Source organism: Jaculus jaculus, chromosome 1 (genome assembly GCF_020740685.1).
Source record: "Jaculus jaculus isolate mJacJac1 chromosome 1, mJacJac1.mat.Y.cur, whole genome shotgun sequence".
In the NCBI taxonomy this organism is placed as follows: domain Eukaryota; kingdom Metazoa; phylum Chordata; class Mammalia; order Rodentia; family Dipodidae; genus Jaculus; species Jaculus jaculus.
In genome coordinates, this window is record NC_059102.1 from 203725242 (window position 1) to 203749153 (window position 23912).

Here is a 23912-nt window from a genome sequence, read left to right on the forward strand (position 1 = left end):
AATCCCAGCACTTGGGAGGCAGAGGTAGGAGGATTGCTATGAGTTCAAGGCCACCCTGAGACTACATAGTGAATTCCAGGTCAGCCTGGGCTAGAAAACAAAAGCAAAACAAACAAACAAACAACAAAAAAAGTGATTGTGTGAGGTAACAAGATCCCATTTTATGTGGCCTTTGAGGTGCCAAGCTGTAATCCTAGCTACTAGGGAGACTGAGGCAGGAGGAGAACAGGTTAATGACCAGATCGGGCTACATAGTGAGTTCAAGAATAGCTTGGATAAATAAGTAATAACCCTATCTCAAAACAAAAAGTAAAAAGAAGACTGGGGATATAGTTCAGAAGATTGCTTGCTTAGCATGTACCAGGCCCTAGGTTTAACTCCCAATACTGGAAAAAAAAAAAAAATAAAGAGAAACAGCATTCTCCTAAGCAAAGAATTAGAAGATGAGAAGCTCACAGGCACATGCCGCCTCAGGTTTGTTGGTGTGCTGGATGGAGAGGAGCCGGTGCTGAGGGCATTCTCAATGTCTTGGTCCAGTTGGTCCAGTTTCATAATTAATAGCACCATGGAGTCCAGCCGTGCCCTATCTCGATCTTCTCTTGTTTCCTGAGGAACAGAACATGTTGTTACTGACTCTGAAAGGCCGTTTCTTGGGAAAAATAAAAAGGTCCCTGTTCTTCACTGTGACAAAAAGGACATTGGGTAATAGGCAGTCTTTCACTTAAGGGGAAGGAAGGTCTAGTCTAGGTCATCAATGGGCTCTTCACGGGAAAGATCAGGATCTAGTGCCAATGATACATTTGACATGAATATTAAGCATATGGAAAAACAGCATAACAATCAGGAGAATTGATACACAGTTCTGATTTTCTAATTAATTATTCTTGGGAAAAGTTATATATGAGTTGTAGTTTTTAAGAGTACAAATCTATTATTTATAAGCTTCTAATAATTGTTTGTAGCTAGATGCTTAATGTGTATGAGAGAAAATGTTTTATCAGAATGGTTCTGAATTTAGTGAAATAATTTGAAAAGAAATAAGTGAGGCCGGTTTTCAGTATGTGTGCTGGGTGGCTCTCCTTGCAGTGACCACTTACCTCCTGTTTCCTTATTTTGCCTTTGTCAAGCTGCCTTTCCTTCCTCATACTTCTTTTTACATAAACCTTTCCAACAATATGAGTTTTTGGAAGTAACCTGGGTTTCTTGTTCTAAATATTCTAGGATATAGACATAGACTTTTGGAAGTTCTTTAGGCTATAGGATTAAAAAAAAAAGTTCCTCATTGATCTTTGAAAGTTACTTGGGCATGACTTTAGTATTTTTGTGTGGTGTGATCAAATCAGTACCAGAAATCTTCCAAATTCCAGTCAGGGATTTGTAGGACACTTGATGAAGAAAAGAAAGACCATCTAAACACAGGTAGAACTTTTTAGAGGGAAAATATCTGCTGAGAAATGCAATGGATTTAGGGCTAGTCATTTCAAGGTAAAGCATTATTTTTGACTCAGGTAGCAAGCTTCCCATGTGTCTGAGATATGTATTTGGTCAGAATCAGCTTTAAAATGACTGCCAGTGGCTAACCTCAGGAGAAAACATGTCATGATGGAATTTGTCCACACAAGGGTGGCAGGTTGGGACTTTGCCCTGGTATTAGTCATGGAATGAAAGTGATAACTGCCTGAATCTTACCTTTTATCTTGTTTGGGGGCATTTATTTTAATCATTCAAATTCTCCAGCTTCCATTAGGAGGCATTCCCCCAAATAGGAACTAGGGAAGCATGGTGGATTTATCTCATTCTATAGGGGTTTTGAGACTTTAAGCAGTCTGAGAAGACTACTTCTGACACAGTCTTAATGTTCAGATGTCACGTGATTGATTTATTATATACAATTGGCTAAAGAATCAATTTTAAAGGTAAAAATATTAGATGTTCTTCAAGTTAGAACTTGTACCTTATTTAACAGATTATTAAGAATTAAAAGAGCCACTTTTGTTTTCACCAAGGCAGGTTAGCTTTGAGCTTTTTTTTTTTTTTTTTTTTTTAACAGGTGCCAGTTCCTTCAGAAACCCGTGACATTACTTTGATTTTTATTTAATCCAATTCTCCCTATTTTCTGGAATATTTAATGAGCTTTGTCAGAAAACCATGAATTTTTATTGTCACCAAGTTTTATTATACTTAAAGTATCTATGTTTGCAAACAAAGAGATCTTAACCTCTGTATTATATGTCCCTCCGTGAACCTGGTCACATTCAAAGGGGTGTTACTTATGATTAAAACCCTTCTTATAACCAAAAGTAAGGTCCTGAAAACATTAGAAATTACTGCATCTAATCTTCTTACATATACTTCAGAAAATGGAAAAAATCTTATAGAAGAGTCAGTAAGTCCCTTAATGACTTCCAGTGTATTTGCTTCTATCATTTCCCTCTCTCCTGAGCCAAAGTTATGTTTGGCAAGATGAGGTTCTTTGCACATAGGGCTTTGTATGGCTGCATTCATTTCTCAGTTATAGAACCCTCATGGACAAAACCAAGGTTTTCTACCCAGCAGAAATGGAATCAAGTTATACACTGCACATACAACACACCTTCAGGAATAATAATGAAATCGGTTGCAGCCAGGAAATAATACCACTAAAGATTTAGGAAATATATACCTTGATGTTTCTCCACCTATTTTGTTAATGTTGGAATCAGCACATCTTCTAGCCATCCCAGACAGATCAGCAGTAGTCTCAGAAACAATTTGTCTTTGAATTAACTGGATGCTGAGATTGTGCTCTAAAAATATTTTTATATCCATTGGCTGAGCATCAAATTATTTCGATGACCTGCCAGAAGGATAAAACCAAACAGTCTTGCTCTCTGATATTCTTCTAGTGTAATAGGCTTGTTTCTGTTCCTGTTCCTCCATGAGTACTTCCTGATTTACTATTCATTATATTCAGTCTGAAATGTCAAGAGTTTGATATGTTACACATCCATGAAACCTCTCAAAACAGAGTGAATACCAATCTGATGCTTTGCATAAATATCATTGTCCTTATTTTGAAGCTCAAATTTTAATAACATTCCAGATATATCTCCAGGGAATAGTTCATGCTGTAATATATGGCAGTGTATCTGCAGATTTTGGCCAGGTTGACATCATCGTTGCCTTCTCCTCCTCCTTTTTTTTCTTCTCCTTCTCCTCCTCCTTCCCCATCTCATCCTCCTCCTCCTTCATTTTCTTCTCCTTCTTCTCCTCCATCTCCTTTTTCTTCTCCTTCTCCTCCTCCTCCTCCTGCTCCTCTCCTTCTTTTTCTTCTCCTTCTTCTCTTCCTCCTCCTCCTTCTTTTTCTTCTCCTCCTTCTGCTTCCTCCTCCTCCTCTTTCTTTGGTTGGTATACTCCTCTTTTCATTCAACCACCTGTTTCCTTGAGTCAGAGTACATTAACCCACAGCTGCCATTTTATGTATTTATTTATTTTAGTTTTGGTCAGCAATTCCAGTGATTCTGTGGTCTCCACTCATGGCAGGACTGGACTTTCAGGCATGCTTGGCCATGCCCAGCTCTTACGTGGTGCTGAAGAATCAAAACCTGGCTCTCTTAGGCTCTCTTGGGCCCTCATGCTTGTGCATCAATGCTCTTATCCACTGAGTCAGTTCTGATCCCAACATATTTTTATATTATAAGGATGCATCATTATAGTTATCAGATTTTTATATTTATATTTTTGTCCAGACCAAAAAACATTCCTTAAGTCAAAACGTGGATATATCTATCACATCAAAGGATTGGAAATACAGAAGCTCAAGAAGCTGAGTTACAGTTACTGGGCCAGGGCCTTAATTCTGAAGAAGAGGAAAGTGAATACCCAGGACTTTTGTTTTCACTTTGTTTATGTATATATTCATTTACATATATATTTTCAAATATAATTTGTTTTAATTGATTCTTGTTCCCCATCCTGTATCCAACTACCTTTTCACCCCTCATCTCCTCCTCTCACAATATGTTCCTCCCTTCTATTTACATGTCACATGTGTCTTTTCATCCTCCCCTGCTATCTCTTTATACTTGTTTGCTTGGATATTTAAATACAAGTTCCTCTTCCACTGGTGAGCCCGAGGCAAGAGCCTGGCTCCTTCATTACCTGTCCTAGTCTATTTCTAGCACTTTTGCTTTTTTTCTATAGATAGCATTCAAATTCAATACCCACTTAGCCATCATTTGTTCTCACCTTGGCTCTTACAATCTGGATCCCACTCCTACCAACACAGAGAAACTCCTGACCCCCATGACCGTAACAGCTAATTGTAAGAAACGTCTGAACTTATCTTTCAGTTCTTTTTCTTTTTTTAATTTTTTTTAAAATTTATTTGAGAGGACAGACACAGGGAGAAAGACAGATAGAGGCAGATAGAGAATGGGCGTGCCAGGGCTTCCAGCCACTGCAAACAACTCCAGACGCGTGCGCCTCCTTGTGCATCTGGCTAACGTGGGACCTGGGGAACCGAGCCTCAAACCGGGGTCCTTAGGCTTCACAGGCAAGCGCTTAACCGCTAAGCCATCTCTCCAGCCCTATCTTTCAGTTCTTTACTCTTCCACTTAATAATCATGCAAGGTAAGTTTGAATGGCTATACTAGATGTTACATACATTGTCTTGAGAGACAATCTAATTCATATTTGTGAAGCCACAATTTTTAAGATGTTGTAAAGTCACCTCTGCTTCTCTTTAATTTCTTATGTTCTCTATCCAAATCAAGACAGGATAAATAGTATCTATCCCACAAAGCCTCCTTTCAAATATTTAGACAACTGTGCTATGTCCAGTTTATTGCTTTGCTAGGTGAATGTCCTTAGTTCCCTTTTTATTTATAGGAGTCTGTTGGATCAAACCCAGGGCAGTGTGCATGCTAAGTACACACTTTACCACTAAGCTACATCCCTGGCCCTCACTTCCTTTAATCATTTCACATATGACATGTTTTCAAATTCTCCTATTAGTTCTGTTTACTCTTTTCTGGATGTGACATAATCCTGTCAATGAGCCAGCTAACGTTTGGTGCCCAGAATGAAGTATATTACCCTATGGGGTCTCTGGCCAAGCACTTCCTCATGTTCTGTAACCCTCTATAATGTAGAATCTAGTGTCTGTTTAGAACATATGCAGGCTCTTCTTAATGGGATAGCCACAATCTGTTTTTATAATGAGGGGAAAACATTTAGTTGACTGTGAGTTGAACTTGAGTCAGCTGTTGATATATGTACCTCTTTCCTTACATATGCTTATGTAGTATAAAAACAGAAATATCCTGTTGCCTTGAGACTACAACCAGCTGTTGTCAATGTGTAGATAATATATGTTGCTGCAATAGGAGAAATTTCCATTATAGCTCTTTCTTATCCCAAATGAATATAGTCACCTAGAAGTCTCAGAGATGCTTCTTCTTTATTCTGAAGAGCTATTTAGTCTATGCAAAGATTCTTGGACTGTGATTGTATGTGAGAGAATAAACAGGGTTTCTAAGACATTCCTGAGCTAATTATGCTTAAATGACAGGAGCCTGAATTCACAGTCCTCATTTCCTTCCATCCAGGGACAATTCTCCTAATGCGATTTCACCTCAGAATGCTCTTAATTAAACAGGAGAACTCAAAGCACATACAAGGTCGTAGGCAGGAGATGCACACTGCCACACAACTTACAGCCTAGAAAAATATAAACTCTAGAGAAAAAGATATTTCCTCTAGCCCATGCTGGTTCTGTTCTTATGATGCCAAGCATGTGGATGAGATGAAAAAACACAGGAAACCAGCTCATGCTTTCAATAGTGGCTGTTTGGCTGAGCAGATATAGCACTGCTGAATGCTCTACTTGTCAGTGAGCTGTGGCATCCCATAGATAGCCATAATCAGTTCAAGGCTGGGCCAGATACAGAACCATGACTTCCTGATTCTGAATTCAAGGCACTGGCCCAGACACTGTCTTCAACTCCACATGTATCTTCCTGCATATTCTTGGTGGGTAGTACTCTTTGCTCACCCATAAAAGAAAGAGACCTTTTAGCAACAGTCTTGGCTCAGTTTCATTCTGAATTATTTGATCTGTAGCCAGCTGGACTAGTATGAAATCTCACATTAGTGATATACATTTCTTTTGACAATAAATTCCTCTTTCTAGACTCTCCTTTCTTAAAGTAATATCCTGTTTAAAGAATAGAGTGTTACTCAAATGTTATTATTATTTCTTTGCTTTTGGGATCAGTAAAGATTTTCATCTAAGGTGGCAGTCAGCAGTTCAAGATAATGTCATTATCCTACCTCAGAACTCAAAGACAAGTTAAATAAGACAGTTTTAATTTTTATTCTTTCGGAAACTGTGATAGACTTTGAGTATTTTCTACTTGTCAGATAATTCTATTAAATCCTCAATATTTTGTATATTATCATTAATAATTCATGTACCAATATTCGTATAAGATGGTAGAGAAGGACAGACAAAGTTACTTAAACTTGCTACTGGAAGCCAGGTGTGGTGGTATATGCCTGGATAACAAGTATCCAGGGGCAAAGGCAGGAGGATCCCTAGTTTGAGGCTAGCCTGAGTTACACTACAAGTTCAATACCAGACAGGATCACACAGGGAGACCCTGTCTCAAAAAAATAATAAAACCAAAACAATAACAATATAAAAGAAACAAAACATTACTGCAAGGAATATTTTAACTTACCCAACACTGCTACAAGGAACCTTTTAACTTGAATGCAACTAGTACATTTAATTTAGTTGTTCTTGCATGTGTATGAGTGTTTGAGTGGGGTGCATTTGTGTGCACAGGTGGGTGTGGGCATATATGTGCATAGGGAAGCCAGAGGTTGATATTAGGTGTCTTCTTCAATTGCTCTTCTCGTTGGTCTTTGAGACAGGGTCTCTCACTGAACCAGAAGCTCAGAGATTTGCCTGAAACTAGTCAGTGAGCTCCAGGGATTCTCTGTCTTCATCTTTCCAGTGCTGGAATTCATGATACACTATGCCCAGCATTTTATATGTGTGCTCAAGAACCAAATTTAGGTGTCCATGTTTATGCGGCAAGCACTTGATCCAGTGAGCCATCTATCCAGCAATGATCACTCCTTCCTCCTTTTTTTCAGTATGTCAACAGTCAGCCCAACAGGGCCCTCAAACATCAGTGTGCACTAGAAGCCACAGACAGCTGCTGGTGCCATGTGTGTTGGCTGAGGATGAAACATTTGCATTTTAACAAGTGTTCAGGTAAGGCTGCTATTTCTGCTGCTGGGAGTCTCACTGAGAAACTCTGAACCACAGATGAGATCAGTTATTGTCAATATTGACAGATTCCTGTTTTATCTATATAGCTTTGAGAACTTCCATGTGCTAAGAATGTATAGATGAGGCCATGCTGTTCTGATTTTAAGAGCTCCATGAATGAATCCATGACACAACTAGGACTGAAGCACCCTGTCATTGACTATTTAGAAAACCCTTCCATGATTTCTGACCAAATTTAGGACAGTAGGTATTAGATTCTTAGCCAAAGTAATAAGAAATCCATTAATCCTTGTATCAACATAGTAACAAAAAACACAACAAACAAATGTCAAGCAGGGTATTTGTAACATTCCAAATATGTTTGAGATCACCTGCTAGTGATTAAATGCAGAAACAATTTTTGTTTTAAAAACTGCCTTAACAAACAAAGAGAAGGCAATGCTGTTAAGTGCCAAGCACTTAGAGAATAAGGGTGAAACACCGTATTTCTGTAAAACTAGGGAAAGTAAGGATGCTTACTATCACATATTTAAGTAAATTGTCCTGATTGATGCAACAAAGCAACAGCAACAAAAAAATGAAGATGATTATAGACAAAGAGAATTTGTGCTTTAAAAATCCAAGAGCAGGGCTGGAGGGATGGCTTAGTGGTTAAGGCGTTTGCCTGCAAAGCCAAAGGACCCAGGTTGGATTCCCCAGGACCTACGTTAGCCAGATGCACAGGGGGGTGCACACATCTGGAGTTCATTTGCAGTGGCTGGAGGCCCTGGCATGCTCTCTCTCCCTCTTTCCCTCTTTCTCTGTCAAATAAATTAAAAAAAAAAAACAACTTACAAGAACATAATCTGAAGATCTGAAAATCTACTGGAACAAATAAAATAACTTGTCTCAATAAAGATAAAACATATGAACACTCTTGTCCACTGCCATTACTCATGTAAGAAGTAGAATATCAAAAATGAATAACCAAATCCTAGTGGCAATAAAACTGTAAAAATACCTAAAAGTAACTGAATAATAAATGAGAACCAAAAATTATTGGAAACTACAAAATATGAAATGAAAAATGTCACCAAAGTAGATTGGCCAAATGAAAATAGGTATAACTTCTCTGGAGAGGAAAATTCCAACATACTTTGTAACTCTCCTACTTGGTCTCATCTGTTCCTACACCAGAACAACAGCCCCGTAAGGGCAGCAATCATGACCTGATTTCACTAAAATAAGCCTAGACCCAGAGCAGAGGTTGGCAGGCAATCATCACACAATAAATGTTTGCTGAAGGATGAATAAAATATTAATTCTCTTTGGATTGATTTATGAATTCTCAGAAGTTCAAACAAACACCCTCATGGATTCTGTGGGAAAAAGTGAACTTGCAAAGCTTGTTCTTAAAAACAAAAATAAAGACAGAAAAACAGAAAGAAAGAAAAAAAAAAAAAACACCTTACAGTTCAGCCTACTTTTTGGTATATATCCGAATGAGCTAAGAATTTACCAAAAATAAATGGAACAAAAAATCCTGTACATGAATGTGTTTGGCATTTTTACTAATAATTCCAAAAACTTGAACCTACCATGCTATCCCTGGGTAGATGAATGGATAGCTGTAGTAAAACTAAAATCAAATGAGCTATCAAGCCATAAGTAGATATGAGTAGAACTTAAGTACATATTACTCAGTGAAAGAAGTCTATCTCATGAGGCTACACAATGTAAGATTCCAACTCTATGATAGTTTAGACAGGCAAACCAATGGCAACAGTAGAAGAACAGTGGTTACCAGGTATTAAGGGGAGGAAGAAATAAAAAGGAACACAGAGATTTTTAGGGTATTAGTGGATACATGTCATTTTATATTTGTCAAGGCCTATGGAAATATGTGCCAGGAGTTGACCCTACCATGAATTTGAATTTAAGTGACACTGACACATCAGTGTGGGCTCAGTGATTACCACAAACCCACCACTGTGGTTCAGGATGTTGACTTTGGGGGACTCCTTTCATGTAGGGCACATGGAAACTCTTTATACTTCTGCAGACCTAAAAACTGCTCTAAGAAGCCTACTAAAAACAAAACATTGTAACAAAAAAGACAACTCCAAAGTAAACACAAGAACCTTCCTACACACAAAAATAGAGAAAAACACACAGTGAAGTTTGGTTTTCTCATCAACCTAAAATTGCAAGAATTTTACTGTTTTTATTTATCCTTCATATTTTGAAACTATATTTTAACTAAGTTTAAGATATCATATCATATTGCTCACAAATAGCTAAATATCAATAAATTTTAAAACTCCTTTGCAAGAATAAAGAAAAAGAATTAAAAATATAAGCCTTCTATGAAGTTAAAATATTATCTGAAATGCTAACCACTCAAACAAGAGGACCTGAGCTTGGATCCTTAACACCTATGTACATTGTGATCATAGCCCTGAGGAGGAAGAGATAAGGGACCAGGTCTGTGATTTGAATGTAAAACATCCCTCAAAGCCTCAATTGTTTACCATTAAGCTTCCTACTTCGTCTCCAGCTTGTGCTTTTGGAGATGGAGCCTGCTGGAGTAGGAGTGTTGCTCGGGCTCACTCAAACTGCTCTCTCTTGCACTGCTCATAGAGACACGACATCCTACTTGCCTCCACGGCCCTGCTTTCTCCATCATTATGAAACCTCCCTTAAAGCTGTGAATCCTGAAGTAAATTCTGTCCTACCATAAGCTGCTTCTGGTATGCTGTTCTGTCACAGTAATAAGAAACTAAATGAAGTACAAGGAGATCCCTAGGGTTTACTGGATAGCTAGTCTAGTTGAATCAGTGAGCTTCAGGTTCATGGAGAAAGACCCTGTCTTAGAAAAAAAAATACGTTTTTGGAGAAATATACCTAATGTTAAAAGACAGCTGTAGATGGGAAGACATGAGAATCCAATAACAAATAAAGTAGAAAAGACACAAACTAGGACTGTGGAGATAGCTCAGTTGGTATAGTGTTTGCCTTGTAAGCATGAATACTCAAATTATATCCAGAACTCATGTAAAATTCTGGGCTTTGTGGCATGTACTTATAATCTCACCTTATCTGCACAATACCCTTTATTATATATTTGTCCTAAATCTCCTTTTTCATGCATTTTGATTCATCATAAGTGATAGGAATTATTTTTGGCATATCCATATACTGACATACTCTGAAGCTTTGAAACAATGAAAATCCTGTTGACATGGAAGTATGTCAACATATTTTATAAATAAGACTACCTAGAGATAAATGTATATTTTTATGTTTATCAGTATCAATATGTTGAGTGCTGGCTGAGCCATTGTGATATATGACCTGGTATTCCTGCCAATGCATCTCTGTTACAGTTACTCACAAATTATGCAAGGGCTTCAACATTCACATTGTTTCTTTTAATTCAAAGGTACAAAAAGACAAGATTATGACCTTACTTTTCTATAATAAACAAAACTACCATTTGGTGAGAAGTGACATGATGGGATAGTACGTAGGAAAGTAAGATTTAAGACACAGTGAATTTGGTAGGTTGTGATTTCAAGGCTGATTACTATTCAATGGATTAGCTAGATAACACTTGTAATGAACTAAGAAAAACATTCTAAATTGATGATAACTTTTAAGACAAATGGCTAATGAGTGTCATGCAACATCATTTCTTGGAATTTAAAGCATTTAACCAAATTGTGAACTAGGTAAATACATTCAGAGTTATTTATTTACTTATTTGAGAGTGACAGTCAGAGAGACAAAGAGGCAGATAGAGAATGGGTGCACCAGAGCCTTCAGCCACTGCAAATAAACTCCAGATGCATGTGCCATCTAGTACATCTGGCTTACATGGGTCCTGGGCAATCAAGCCTCGAACCGGCGTCCTTAGGCTTCTCAGGCAAGCTCTTAATCGCTAAGCCATCAGTCTAGCCCACATTCATAGTTTTTAAGATATGATTAAGCAACTTGATAAGAATAAGTGTTTCCTTAAGCAAAGTTGTATGTTTATGTTTACTCTTTTTTTTTTAGAGGTAGGGTTTCATTCTAGTCCAGGCTGTATGTTTATTCTTTTCTTTCATCTTTCTCATAGGCATTCAAATGGGTTAAAAATTTAACTTTTTATTTTATTTTTCCACTATGACAATTTAATATAGTGTGGCAAGTAGTGGATAGTATTTCTTGACTTTATTTCTCTGTCTATAATAATGACAATCATAGAACCATTTAAATATGTAGATTCCAAGAGACTTTTGAAGGATAGCAATATTTTATCTTACATGATATTAAATCAAAATTCTTTTAGATTTTTTTCAAAAAAATTCCCTTGGAAGCTTTGCATAGCTTTGGCAACAGGTAGGTTGCAGCCTGGGCTGTTCCTTGGGGTCTGCAGTTCCTCAAAGACTTGTCAACCACAACAAGCAACCTCAAGTACATTTTAACTGGAAATGTACACTTGAGGTTAGAGTCTTCTCAACTGTCTACAGATGCCGTGATGTTTGCACTCATTACATGTGCTTGAATCCACAGACTTCTATGTCACTAAGTCTTCTCTAGTCCCCCATGGCTTTGGTCCTGACTCCTATGTCTGTTTATCATGCATAAAAATACACATACAACTTGCCAAATATGCAAACACAGTTCTACAGCATCCATGAATACAAAACAAACAAAAAGATGCAAAACAGCAAATACCATTTGATGTCATTTGGCATAAAAACTGAAAATATAGAAACATAAACCATACATAAATATACTACATATATTACTGAATATAGATGCATAAAATAAACTCAAGATCATTTGGGACATTGATTACCCATGGGGAGAAGGAAGGGGAATGGAATCATGTCCCAAATGATCTCTGCACTATCATTTCAGAATAAAATCAGGACAACACACACCAAGATAGAACAAACAAACTGAGCTTTTTACAACAGAAAAAGTATTTCAAGTTATGACTGGGCTGTCAGTAAATCACAGGCTATTGTATCACAGTCATATTCAAGTGTACTTAAAATATTTTAATGATGGGATAATTAACCAATTAATTAATGAAATATAGATCCTTGTGACCCACTTTAGAGATTCATGATTTTTTTTGTTTTGTTTTCTTTTTTTTTTGGCAGGGTGAGATCTGTGAAGATACTCTGTACATTCTACGAAAAAACATCTAAAAACAAAAGCCCATTTCAGCTCTGTGTCTCTCTCCCTTTTCCCCTTTTCCATCTCCTCTCTTCTTCTTCTTCCTTCTTACTCACTGTCTCTCTTCCCTCTCCCTTTATTTCTTCTGCAGAGGTCTCACAAATGCCAGGCAATTGCTCTTCCAACGATCTGTACCTCTGGCCCTGTCTTCATCTCTTCTACTTGCCACTTATTCCCTCACACACTCAAGTTTTGTTTCTGCATATACTAAAAACCAAATAAAGCATATGAACCCCCCCACCCCCTTGATTTGTAACTGAGACAAGTTTCTTTGAAGTAGTCTGGCTGGATAGCTGAAATTGTTGATCAGTAAAAATAAATGTCAGCAACTATTTCTAGATAAAATGTTTAGCAGTCTCTACTAGACTAAAGCAGCATGGTGAATGTTGGAAAAGAAGGATCAGGGAACAACTAATGGGCACCTATGAGCCTACTTCTTTGTCTAGGGTCTTCTCAATAGGACAAGAATATACTTACATCTTTTTATGTTTCTACAAAGGGAAGAAAGGAAAAAGTAGGGAGAAACTTGGGCTACAGATATTGGATTGAATGATAAAAAGCTGACTACTAGCATCGGGTTATTTTTTGACTTACAATGTGGTTCAACAGTATAAATGGCTTGTAGACTGGCATGTTTTATTTATTTATTTATTTATCTATTTATTTTTATTTTTTTTGTTACTTTTTATTTGAGAGCGACAGAGAGAGAGAGAGAGAGAGAGAGAGAGAGAGAGAGAGAGAGAGAGAGAGAGAGAGAGGGAGAGACTGGGAGAGAGAATATGCAAACGAACTCCAGACGCGTGTGCCCCCTTGTGCATCTGGCTAATGTGGGTCCTGGGGAGCTGAGCCTCGAACCGGGGTCCTCAGGCTTCACAGGCAAGTGCTTAACCGCTAAGCCATCTCTCCAGCCCATATCTTTACAATATATTTATAAGCTGAGAGAGATAGAAGGAAGGCAGGCAGAGAGAATGGGTCACAGGTTGTTACTTAGTAAGTTTCACATGGTAGACACCTGCTTATATGAAAATAGCTTTCCACACCTATTTGAGCTCTTAGGCATTTTCTATAAAACTCTTTCAGATTATCTGAGAAAGCTTAGTGGATCTTTCTAGCACAGACTTACAACTAACCATATTTGTGATTTTTAAAAGTTAAAGAATCTAATACCATAGCTAAATGATCTTGTACTTTCTAACTATGAAAAAAAATCAGTTACAGACTTTCTAAAAAAAATGCCAATGACAACTAAATTCTAGGATGTTTATCTTTTATCTATCCTTAACATGAATGTTTACTTCATCAATCTCTTTTGGATGGTTACTAATAAAGAATAAAGAACAGTCAGTATTGCTGTCTTATATTATTAAGCTTTTCATGTGACTGTCTCTAAACCAGCCCCAAGTGTTCACATGAGGAACCACTAAGCCTCTTGCAGAGTCATGCAGAGAATAGGACTCAGAAATATTTTTGATTAATTACAATGATTTCTATTAAGTCTCAATCTTTAATAGCATCTAGATAATATCTAGTGATCTCTTAAAATCAAATTTTCTACAGAAAGAAAACATAAGTGGCTACTATGGGGACTTCCTCTGTTAGTGGAAGAACTTTTTTATATTCATTGACTGGGTTGGCAGGGGTTTATTGTTTGTGTCCTTACAGGTCTGACTCAAAAATCACAAACATCTTTGTGGTATAATACTTGGAGGGTACAGAACATTTAAAAAATTTCTTTTTGCTTGCAAAATATTGAGGTTTCCTATCCTCCAATTCCCTGAGATCATTAAGACCTGTTTGTTTGCCTTTCTCTTGTGCATAAGAAAACCAAACAATGACTTTTTCTTCCCCCAATATGGTGATAACTTTTAGCCTACATTTCTGCATAGCTAGCTCTCTAGTATATGGGAAAATTTTACTCTTATCTTGTGTCTTGCATATTTTCCACATAAGCTATGTGCCCATGAAAAGGACTTATAAGTTTCTATGGATTTTAAATTAAACTGGTCAAATTCAATAATATATGTCTACTATGGAGTGGATTTGTACATATTACCTATAGAGGGTAGTATTTCTTGGGCCATCAATTGTACAAACACAAAAACATTACTGACAAGTCCCATGTGAGTTAAGTGATCTTTAGAGGTATGTTAAGATGAATCTGGGATTCAGGCTTCCTTGAAATTATGCTTTTTAATATATATATATTAATATATATATATTAATATATATATATGTGTGTGTGTGTGTGTGTGTGTGTGTGTGTGTGTGTGTGTGTATGTATGTATATGGAGAAGACATTCTTTGGAGGAATGCTTCTGGAGCTTATACTTTGTTCCTGGTGCCTCCTCTTCTCTACGTACATGAGGTACTCATTTCGGCCACCTTCTCCCCTGTTGTTCTGCTCTACCACGGACTCATGGTGAAGTTGGCCTTGATGAACTGAAGCCTCTGAATCACGAGTTCTGGTAAATCTTACTTCCCTTGAGGGTTTTGCTCAAGTTTTTGTCAGAGTGATGACAAAACTCATGCAATTGGGAGGGATGGAGATCATAGAAATGCTTTGGGGGGGGGTCTGGAAATATGATACAGTAAGAGACATTAATAAATTTGGTTTATGATTCTGGCTCAGTACCTGTACAAGGCATGATGAAAATATCATTTCTCAATTATAATGGTTTGTCTGAACCCAGTTTGAACTTTATGATAGTGAAAAGTTGCTATTATTCAGCAGAAACTATACTTCTAATTTTAAATTTTGCACTTCTCCTGTCCTATCTGACACTACCTTAAGATGCTGGGCAGCAGCTGAGCACAGCTCCCAGTCCATTCTAGCACAAGGCAAATGCCTGAGATTCTAAGGGTACTGTGCTGTTAAGCTGCCATGTCCCAAAGGATGGGAGGTATGTTAGTCACACTTTCATTGTGGTGAGAAAACAGAGTAACTTACTAGTAGAAAACATTTATTTTGGCTCATGCTTTCAGCCCATAATAGTGAGGAGAATATGTGTAACATAGTAGCTCACACCACATCATGGTGACCAGGAGAGACCTACCTTCTCCCTATATATTTCACCATCACCAATAATAGCACCATAAGCTGGGTGTTAATCACTCAATAAGTAAACCTTTGAGGGCCATTTCATAACTAAACAATGACAAGTATATTAAATGAATTTCAAGTTACAATATTTTAAATTAAGACATCTCCAACTTATGATGGCTTTATTAGGACAGAACCCTATAATATGTTGAATGGCATTTACTTATACTACACACACTTAAATGGTTGTTAACATTAATTGACTTGTGTAGGTTTGCCTTGTCCCCCTACATATTTGTTATATAATTTTTTAAAAAGTTTTCTCTTCACCCACCAATTTTTCTTTTTCCAGGTTTTCATTGACTATTTTAATGAAAAAAATGATGCTAAAAGTAGAGAAATAACTTGCAAGGTAAGACCCTTTTGCTTAAGAAAGCACACACTTTGGTTATGGAATAGAGAGAAATCCAGCTGATAAAAGCTGGAAGCCACACCTTGGATACTAGCTTTCATGGTGTTGTAAGTTGCTAAACAGGCTGCTGGGGAAGAAAATTCATCAGTGGTCTTATGCATTGATTGATCCTGTGTGCTGCAATACTGAATTGCCAGGTAAGATGTTCCCACTGGTGCAATAGAGGCATGAATGTTATGGGGATAACTGACCTCTTTCTGATCACATTTGAGGCCTCCTGCTCAACAAGAATTAAGGTAAAGCCATATCAAACGTCTATAGTTAGGAGGCTATAGGCCCTAAGCCCTAAGGCAAGCATACTGCTGTAGTTTTGCTAAACAATTGTGTTGTCCAACTGCCTTCTATTGTATTTATGCACACTGAAAAGTGCTGTGGTGAGAAAAGCTGTTTTGTAGTGGGTGGCAGGTAATGAAGAGACTCATAACTGGTTATAGTGTTCAAAAGGAGTAACTCAGCTCTATGTATGACATCTGTATTATCCTTCCCAAGGCTCATGGAACATCTAGGAAGAAGGATAAAAAAGAATGTAATAGGGCTGGAGAGATGGCTTAGCGGTTAAGCGCTTGCCTGTGAAGCTAAGAACCCTGGTTCGAGGCTCGGTTCCCCAGGTCCCACGTTAGCCAGATGCACAAGGGGGCACACGCGTCTGGAGTTCGTTTGCAGAGGCTGGAAGCCCTGGCGTGCCCATTCTCTCTGTCCCTCTATCTGTCTCTCTCTCTGTGTCTGTCGCTCTCAAATAAATAAATTAAAAAAAAAAAAAGAATGTAATAGCCAGAGGGTGGGAAGGAGTGCTATAAAACTCTTCTCTGGAAATAAGATGGCTATTGAAGTCATAAAACTCTAAGCAGCTATGGCAACCTTCACAAGATCTACACATGATAGTGATGGTAAATATTTCCTCATGGATAGGGAGGGACTCACGAGACTCCTTCTCCTTCTTTGAGGAGTTAATTAATGATAGTTAATGATTGATGGGGGAAGGTGAGTCATTATATTTAATAGGGCTTACATTAGACAGTGGTGGCAGGAAGAAGGGGCTCTGTAGAAGTGGATTATATATATGAATTTGTCAAAGAATGAATTTTAAAAAGTAGAAAAGTAAAATGCATCTTGTCTCCTTGTCTTCTCCACTGTCTGTTGCCTCACAGGATCACTTCTTCATAGGATCCACAGATGCTTGTTGATGACTGAAAGTTCATAGATGAGAACACAGAGATTTTTAGCAGAACCTGTCACCATTACTAACAAAATAATTCAAGCTATGTGCTTTTATATTGAGAGGAAGTTCAAGGAAGAATTGAATATATATATGTATATGTATATATAAATATATGTATTTTTTTTACTAAACGTCTCCATGTAGACTGGAAATGTTGTTCCATTACAGACTTAGAAGCCTATATAAGGAGAAAATAAGAATTATGATCTCATTATTCTTAAGATTCTGTTATGTGCTCAGCAGAATATAATCCAAATGTGAATTTTACTACCATTATAAAAATAGAAAGTAAATTAAATAACCATAATAAATGCCTTTATTCCATTTAGTAGAATGCTAAGATGATACTTTCTTATGTTATTTTAAATAGAAACATAACAATATTGTTCTAGCAGACTGTTCTTATGAACCTTGGAAATTAAAACACAATAATGTAACTCATTGTCCTGCTGAAAAAAATAACAGAAATAGTATTAAAAAAAAAAGATCTGTCTTATTTGACTTCAGATATTCCATGTACTCTTAGTCAGATGTCAGTGACTTTATAAAATTGACTTAGTTTAAGCATGTGTTTTCAAAATCTGCTTGTAGTAGTGTATTGCACCGGTGCACATGGGAAATAATAAGTGGTTGTATATATTATATGTATTAATTACTGACTTTGGCCAGACAGTGAGTGCTGAATTGTGTTTTTATTTTTTCTTTCCCACATATGCTGGCTCCAGAAACACCATTTTAAAGTCCTTTCAGCATTCAGGATATGTCTCTCTTCCTGAGTTCCTAGAACACAATGTGCACTGAGAGAAGGGTCACTGTCTCTCAGAGAAATATGCAAGTGTCACAGATGCATGCCTGGAGACGCTGTTTCCCACAAACTCCATGGCTCCTCTTGAGCACAGGAAACACAGAAAAATCCTCTAAAAAATTAACCACATGTTAGTACTGAAACATTGCCAGGAACATAGACAGCCATAGAGGGTTTTGGTTCAAATCAATACTGATGGGGAACCTCATGGCTGGTTAAAAGAATGGCACATCTCATTCTCAGGTCACTAAAGTGAGTATTTTAATTGAGGCAGAATGGAAAACTCAGACAGAAAACAAACAAACAGCAGTGGAAATGATGCTGTCAGCACAGAACCTGACCTTTTTAGATTACTATACAGCGAGAGAATGCTTCAGCTTCTCAGTAAGTCTCACTTAATGAAGTCCTGGGAAGCAGAGGGGCTGTTTGGAAAGAAGGTGGTGGGGATTACACAGCCTGCCCCATGAACAACACTGTGGTCTTTTACTGACAGTTTTGAAAAAGTGAGCCAATATCATTATCACACCATGTTATATCACCACCCTCAAACTGATTGTAGTTTTAAATGTACGTAAAACAAAAACAGTCTCCCTGCAAAATAAACAAAATGTGATTCCCCCCGCTTTGGCATGGATCAATCTGATTATACACAACCTGAAAAGCTGTATAAGCTTAATGTTCTCTTTAACAACAGTACATGCCTTTCCTATAGAGAAATGTAAGCCACTATGTATACAAATATCTATATCAAAGCTGGCAGACAGTAGTCTCACTTAACGAGTAGTTTTCCTTTAGTTGTTTTTGTTTTAAAATTTGCATGTGTTCAAATGTCAGAGGTACAGTATGACACATATATGCAGATGCACGTGACCTGTGTTCATGTGTGCAGAGGTCAGGGGAGAATGTCAGGTGTCCTCTATAACTCTACAATATTTTCTTGAGATAGTCTCTCACTAAATGTGTAGCTGCCATTTTTCAGTCTGACTCGCTGACCATCACTCCCCAGTGATCCTCCTGTCCCTGCCTTCCTCAGCATTGGGGTTACAGGATGGCATGGCCAAGCCTAGATTTTTATGTGAGTGCATAGGGATCAAGATGGGGCTGTCATGCACTGAAGCAGACCAAAAATGAACCCAACATGGCTCAGGGAAATTTTGCGGAAAAGGGCGCGGAAAGAATGTCAGAGTCACATGTTGGATCATGATATGCAGAGACATTTATCATACCAATAACTGTGGGCTAACTCCACAATGCACGACCCATTTACATCAACAAGGAGGATCCAATGGGAGGGGGTAGGTCATGGATGAGCCTAAACGATGGTACCAAACTGCCTGTATTTGCTGAAAAGAAAACTAATAAATTAAATTTAAAAAAAAAGAATTGAAAAGAAAAAAAAAAAGATGGGGCTGTCATGCTTGCACAACAAGTGCTTTCACCTGTTGAGCCAACTCTCCCGTTCAATAAGCAGTTTTCCTCAGCTTTATTTTCTGAATTTCTTAGCAGCCTCCAGATTATATCGTAATGTAAATGCACATACTTAAAAATTACTGATAGTAGCTACTATTGAAGTGGTAATTATATATCACATATATTTTTATCTCTCTTTTTTCTTTCTTTTAATTATTATTATTATTAGGTTTTTCTTTATTTTTAGCGAGCGAGCGAGAGAGAGAGAAAAAGAGAGAGGGAGAGAATAGGTGCACCAGGGCCTCCACCCACTGTAAGTCCACTCCAGATGCATGTGCCACTTTGTGCATCTGGCTTATTTGGGCCCTGGGAAATTGAGCCTCAAACTGGGGTCCTTAGGCTCCACAGGCAAGTACTTAACTGATAAGCCATTTCTCCAGCCCTTACAAATATTTTTTTTAATTTAAAAAAATATTTTACTTTTTTATTTGAGAGGGATGGACATAGAAAAAAAGGAGAGAGAGAGAGACAGCAAGAGAGAGAGAGAAAGAATGGGCATGCAGGGCCTCTATCCATTGCATTGCTACTGGGGAATCAAACCTGGGCCCTTTGACTTTGTTGGCAAGCACCTTAAATATTAAGCCATCTTTCCAGTTCATCACATATTTTAATAAATATCTTTACTGGTTGGGAAGATGGTTCAGTGAATATAGCAATGGCCTCACAAACGAGTATCTGTACTGGATCCCCAGAATCTATGTAACGCTGAATACCATAGTGGACATCTGTAATCCTAGTGCACTGTTGTAGTCAGTTTCATTTGCTGGGCTGAACATCCAAACAAGGCCCAGTTTAGAGGAGGAAGGGATTTATGTCAAGCTTACACGCCTAGGGAAATTTCACAGGTTGCAGAAGAAGCTGGCTCCCATTTATAAATCCAAGCAGAGAGAGAAACTACTACCAGCCAGCGAACACCAACAACAAACAAACAAACAAACAACAAAAAACCAGCAAGCACAAACATGCAGCAAGTTGGAGCCCCAGACCTTAGACTGTTTCTCATGTCTTTGGATGGAAATCTGATTCACCCCCAAACACATCTTAGCGCAGGACCCCAGGATCATCCGCTGGTGAAACTTCCTCTAGCCAGGCAGCTGGAGAACCAAGTTACAAGCTTTAATAAAACATTTGAGTGTTTGCTTTGGCAGCACATATACTAAAGTTGAACTCTACAGACAAACTAGCATGGCCCCTGTGCAACCATGACATGCAAATTCATGCAGCATTCCATATTTTTGAAAGAAAAGATCTGAGTCTATGGGGGACATCCATTCAAGCAACCACACACACCTATGGTGAAATGGGAGGTGGAGATAGAATTCCCTCAGAATTTCATGGGGCCGCTAGCCTGGTGAATGCAGCAGCTATTTTACTCTATAACAATTTTCTCTGAAGATGATAATGTCACGGGAGAAGGTAAGATTAGTTTTACTGGCACCCTTGTCTTTAAGCACAGAGTACAACAGAAGCTTGCCAGTGAAGGGGATGATTTACCAAACAGTCCTTCTACCTCACAGGTCTGTATACTTATTTTCCCATACATATCATATCTAATATGAACTGATGCTTTCATGAACATAGATGTGGTACTTAACATTGAATAAACTTTTTGCTTTTATTTTTATTTATTTATTTGAGAGGCAGATAGAGAGAGAATGGGCACATCAGGGCCTCCAACCTCTGTAAATGAACTCCAGGTGCATGCGCTACCTTGTGCATCTGGTTTACGTGGGTCCTGGAGAGTTCAATTTAGGTCCTTTGGCTTTGCAGGCAAATTCTTCATTACTAAGCCATCCATTCAGCCCTTGAGTAAGCATTTAAAAAAAAATCCTTTAAAAATTCCTAGAACTGGAAAAACCAGAAAAAAAAAAAAAAAGCGCCAGATGTGATGGCGTACTCTTTTAATTCCAGCACTAGGGAGGCAGAGGATTGCCATGAGTTCAAGGCCACCCTGAGACTACAGAGTTAATTCCAGGTCAGCCTGGACCAGAGAGACCCTACCTCGAAAAACCAAAGAAGAAAAAATTCCTAGAACTGGGATGGAAAGATTGCTCAGTGGTTAAAGGCACTTGCTTGCAAAGCCTGACTGCCTGTATACAATTCCCCAATACCCATGTAAACTAGATGGACAAAGTGGTGCATGCATCGAGAGTTTGTCTGCAGTAGGAAGAGGCTCTGGCATGTTCATGCTTTCTCTCTTTCCCCTTGCAAATAAATAAATAAATAAAAACTTTTTTTTTTTTGAGGTAGGGTCTTACACTAGCCCAGGCTGACCTGGAATTCACTATGTAGTTTCTGGGTGGCCTCAAACTCATGGTGATCCTCCTACCTCTGCCTCCTGAGTGCTGGGATTAAAGGCATGTGCCACCACACCTGGCTCAATAAATACATTATTACTGGAAAGTATTCTTCAGAGGACACTCTTAATGGAGTCTGTAATCACACAATTTCAACATTTTACCAAGCTGGTCCTGTCTTGAGTTCCACCAAGTCTTATTGAGAAAGCAAGCCTGAAATGAAGGTGTCACAGAGAAAAGTGAGGACAGGGCAGAGGATGATGTAATGCTCACAGGCCCTCATCAGTGATGAACTATTCTAAAATGGAACTTGACTACAGTTGCAGAGACCCTGACAATGTGAGGAAGGTAGAAGTTATGCTCTAGTTTGTAAAACAGGAAAATAAAATTGAAAAAATACAACAATAAAACATCAGCCATTCAATGATGTAGCACATTCCTCATGTGCTCACACTAACAGGAGGTCTAGATTTACACTTTAATGTTACAAAGTTACACAACTCAGCTACATGTATCTGGCTTATTTAAATTCCACTAAATGTTATTTGAAGAGTACTTAATTCTTTTCACTAAAAAAGGAAGACATATAAATCAATTTTATGGTTGCTTCTTGCTTCCCCATGCTGAAGAAAATCTCTTCTCCTTCTAGAAAGAGATATTGGTGCTGAAGTGTTTACATGCCTTAGCTGTGAAGCAGGTAAGAAAGACACATAAGGTCTTTACTTTTGGTGACTAGATGACTTCCAATACAGGTATGAACTCGTAAGACAGTGTCAAAATACATGTAAGTGACAACAATAGACTAGGCTTATAAGAAGCTGAGTAGAGGAGAAAAAAATTGTAAGAGCAGCTACTAGATGGTCGGCTGCTGGTTCCTCTCCTTTCCCCTAATCTCTTTTCCCCTCTACTCTTTTCTCCTCTCCCCCTCTCCTTTCCTCTTGTCCTCTTCTTTTTCGAAGCCAGGGGGTTTGAATCTAATTTATAAGAGATAATGAAATAAATGTCTTGAGAGAGAAAAAGTACTGGTAGCATGGCAAGACCTGGAGCTTGTCCTGAGAAGACATGGGTAGATCACAGGAAAGAAGAGAAGGTGGTGACCCCATAGGGGAGCTCTGTTCCTGGCCCACTCATGCTAAAAGAATTCAGGAAAGCAGGGTACATTTGTAGAGAGCAAACCAGACCTTGAAGGGCTATTTCACCCATAGTTATTTTCTCTTTGGCTAACTTCACCATTGAAAGTATATGAGGAGGTTGTGAGTTCAAATACAGCTTGATTAGATATGATGAAAGCCATCTTTGAAATAATCATATTCAGAGGTGGGACTGTCACATTCCCAAAGAAGATATTTCTATTAAAGTAACTGTAGGACAGAAAAAAAAAAAACAACCCCCACAGGTAATAACTTTTCTTTCAGGAACCAACCACATATGTCTATCTCATATAGGAAAAATCAGACAAGTCTGCTTTTCAAATGACTTTGTCAATTATATCAAGAGTTGACCAATGTATAAAGTTTCCTGAATCTCAAACTCTCTTCCCTTAAAATCAAAACTGATTTTTGTTCGATTTCTAAAACTGACATGTTGATATAAAATTATTGCACACTTACACATAATATTAGGTAAATGGAAGGTTTATGTTATGGGTTAAATTCTATTGTTCCAAAAGGAGATATTAAAAAAGATGAGTGCATGTGACCTTATTTGCAGATAGGGTCCTTGCAGAAGTCAGGTTGAGAGGAGGTCATGCAGTGTTAGGCTCACTCATCCAATAACTGACTCCTATGAGCAGTGGGGAATGTAGAGTCAGACCCAGACATGCAGGTGATAAGGGCCCTGCTAGCAGAGGCCAGGACAGTCACGACCCACATACAAGCCACAGAGCACGAGGGACAGGCATGCAAAAATATTTTTTTCCTAGAGCCTTTGGAAAAAGTCAGACACTCTGACAACTGTTTTCAGATTCTAGCTTCCAGAAGTACAAGATGACATATTTCTGTTTTCTTTTTCTTAAAAAAAAAAAATCTGCTCAGGAGCTGAAAGATGGCTTAGCAGTTAAGGCAACTACTTGTGAACCTAAGGACCCAGGTTCAACTCCTCAGAGCCCATGTAAGCCAGA

General features: G+C 38.0%; 1 protein-coding gene and 1 non-coding gene across 4 annotated transcripts in view; one reads left to right on the forward strand and one right to left on the reverse strand.

Moving 5' to 3' along the window:
* Nucleotides 1–23912, reverse strand: part of Dlc1 (DLC1 Rho GTPase activating protein) — a 445416-nt gene that overhangs the window by 337091 nt on the left and 84413 nt on the right. For 2 of the 3 annotated variants that reach the window (XM_045131177.1, XM_004657101.2), the window contains exon 3: nucleotides 457–606. The exons of the other annotated variant lie outside the window; for it this stretch is intronic. In XM_045131177.1, coding sequence (XP_044987112.1) covers nucleotides 457–606 — 150 coding nt within the window. The remainder of the gene's footprint in view (nucleotides 1–456; nucleotides 607–23912) is intronic. 3 annotated transcript variants of the gene reach the window in all.
* Nucleotides 20629–20733, forward strand: LOC123458346. Its single transcript, XR_006635617.1, has one exon. It is a non-coding gene; the product is annotated as a U6 spliceosomal RNA (small nuclear RNA).